Here is a 1,428-nt window from a genome sequence, read left to right as displayed (position 1 = left end):
CCAGCTGCTTGTTAGCATTGAAAGCGCTGAAAGCGAGCGAGGGAGATGAAGGCTGTGCATGTAGTGTAGCTAACCTTGGCTGAATGTTTCTATTTTCTGAAGTGCATCTTGCCCAGACTCAGCCAGCCCTCTTTGGGGAGCCTTGCCATGGGGTGTGCTCAGAGCAGAGGTTCCGAAGAATGGCTCCTCTGTTTACAACACACCCAACAGCAACCCAGGGCCGTTGTGAAGAGGGGCACAACCCTTGTGACCTCCCAATGAGCAAATGCCCTACACGTGTCACCTCTGAATCTAGACAGGGCTTCCAGGCAGGAACACAGGCCTGAGGCTGTGGCGTCCTCTTCCAAGAGGGGCTGCCAGCACTCTGGCCGAGGAGAGCCTGCCTGGAACACAGCATTTCCGCCACAGCTCAGCTCGGTGAGCAGCAAAGGCTGATTCCCTCTCACACTCAGGTACCTGGAATACAAGAAGGTCCCCAGCAGCAGCCCGCCGGAGTATGAGTTCCTCTGGGGCCTGAGAGCCTGTCACGAGACCAGCAAGATGAGGGTCCTGAGATTCATCGCCCAGGTACCAGAGAGCACCCGTCAGATGCCAGCAGCAGGCTGGCGCTTGCCCTGCCTGATTTGTTCCTCGGTCGCCACCTTTCCTCTTTCCTCTGCAGAGGCCCTGCGAGGTTGCTGAGTTTCTTACGCAGGCTCGCAGGGGCCGTGGCGTGGGGTTTAGGGGGTGGTCCCAGCTCTGGCTCAAAACAGTGGGAACCCGGGCTTTTCAGGCCAGGGTCATGCTGCCCGCTAACCTTGGAGAACGTGGGAGCTGCCACGCTGCTGGGCGTGTTAGAGCGTGAGCACGGGAAGGTGTGGCTGGCACGAGGAGTGCCTGGACAGTGAAGTAACCCTGGCATTATGGCCGTCTGCTCTCCCCCACCTCAGCACCAGAACCGAGATCCCCGGGAGTGGAAGGCTCATTTTCTGGAGGCTGTGGATGATGCTTTCAAGATTATGGACATGGATATGGCTGAGGAACATGCCAGGGCCCAGATGAGGGCCCAGATGAACATCGGAGATGAAGCTCTGATTGGACGGTGGAGCTGGGATGACATACAGGCCGAACTGCTCACCTGGGATGAAGATGGGGATTTTGGCGATGCCTGGGCCAGGATCCCCTTTGCCTTCTGGGCCAGGTACCACCAGTACATCCTGAATAGCAGCCGTGCCAACAGGAGAGCCACGTGGAGAGCTGGCGTGAGCGCTGGTACCAACGGTGGGGCCAGCACCAGCGTCCTGGATGGCCCCAGCACCAGTTCCACCATCCGTACCAGAAATGCCGCTAGAACTGGTGCCAGCTTTTTCTCCTGGATCCAGTAAGACTGTCGTGGGGACTTGAGACCCTCTGGGATGATTATGGATGAGTTGGGGGGGGGGGCTGTGG

At 58.5% G+C, this 1,428-nt stretch overlaps 1 protein-coding gene and 1 non-coding gene across 2 annotated transcripts; both read left to right on the top strand.

The window, feature by feature from the left end:
* The first annotated feature begins 149 nt into the window (after nucleotides 1–149).
* Nucleotides 150–278, top strand: LOC111814992. Its single transcript, XR_002819822.1, has one exon. It is a non-coding gene; the product is annotated as a small nucleolar RNA SNORA11 (small nucleolar RNA).
* Nucleotides 214–1,372, top strand: LOC101572273 (melanoma-associated antigen D4-like). Its single transcript, XM_004648853.2, has 2 exons — nucleotides 214–567; nucleotides 930–1,372. The coding sequence occupies exons 1-2, from the start codon at nucleotides 541–543 to the stop codon at nucleotides 1,362–1,364; spliced, it is 462 nt and encodes a 153-aa protein (XP_004648910.2). The 5' UTR covers nucleotides 214–540; the 3' UTR covers nucleotides 1,365–1,372.
* The last annotated feature ends 56 nt before the right edge of the window (nucleotides 1,373–1,428 follow it).

This window comes from Octodon degus, unplaced genomic scaffold (assembly GCF_000260255.1).
Source record: "Octodon degus isolate 3935 unplaced genomic scaffold, OctDeg1.0 scaffold05798, whole genome shotgun sequence".
Classification (NCBI taxonomy): Eukaryota; Metazoa; Chordata; class Mammalia; order Rodentia; family Octodontidae; genus Octodon; species Octodon degus.
Note: the sequence above shows the minus strand (reverse complement) of the source record. Positions and strands in the feature narration are given on the sequence as shown.

Excerpts from the sequence above, each read along its gene's own strand:
- LOC101572273 (XM_004648853.2), top strand. The coding sequence starts at position 541 with ATGAGGGTCCTGAGATTCATCGCCCAG. Across the intron at positions 568-929 it reads TCCTGAGATTCATCGCCCAG|CACCAGAACCGAGATCCCCG; the intron begins GTACCAGAGAGC and ends CCCCCACCTCAG.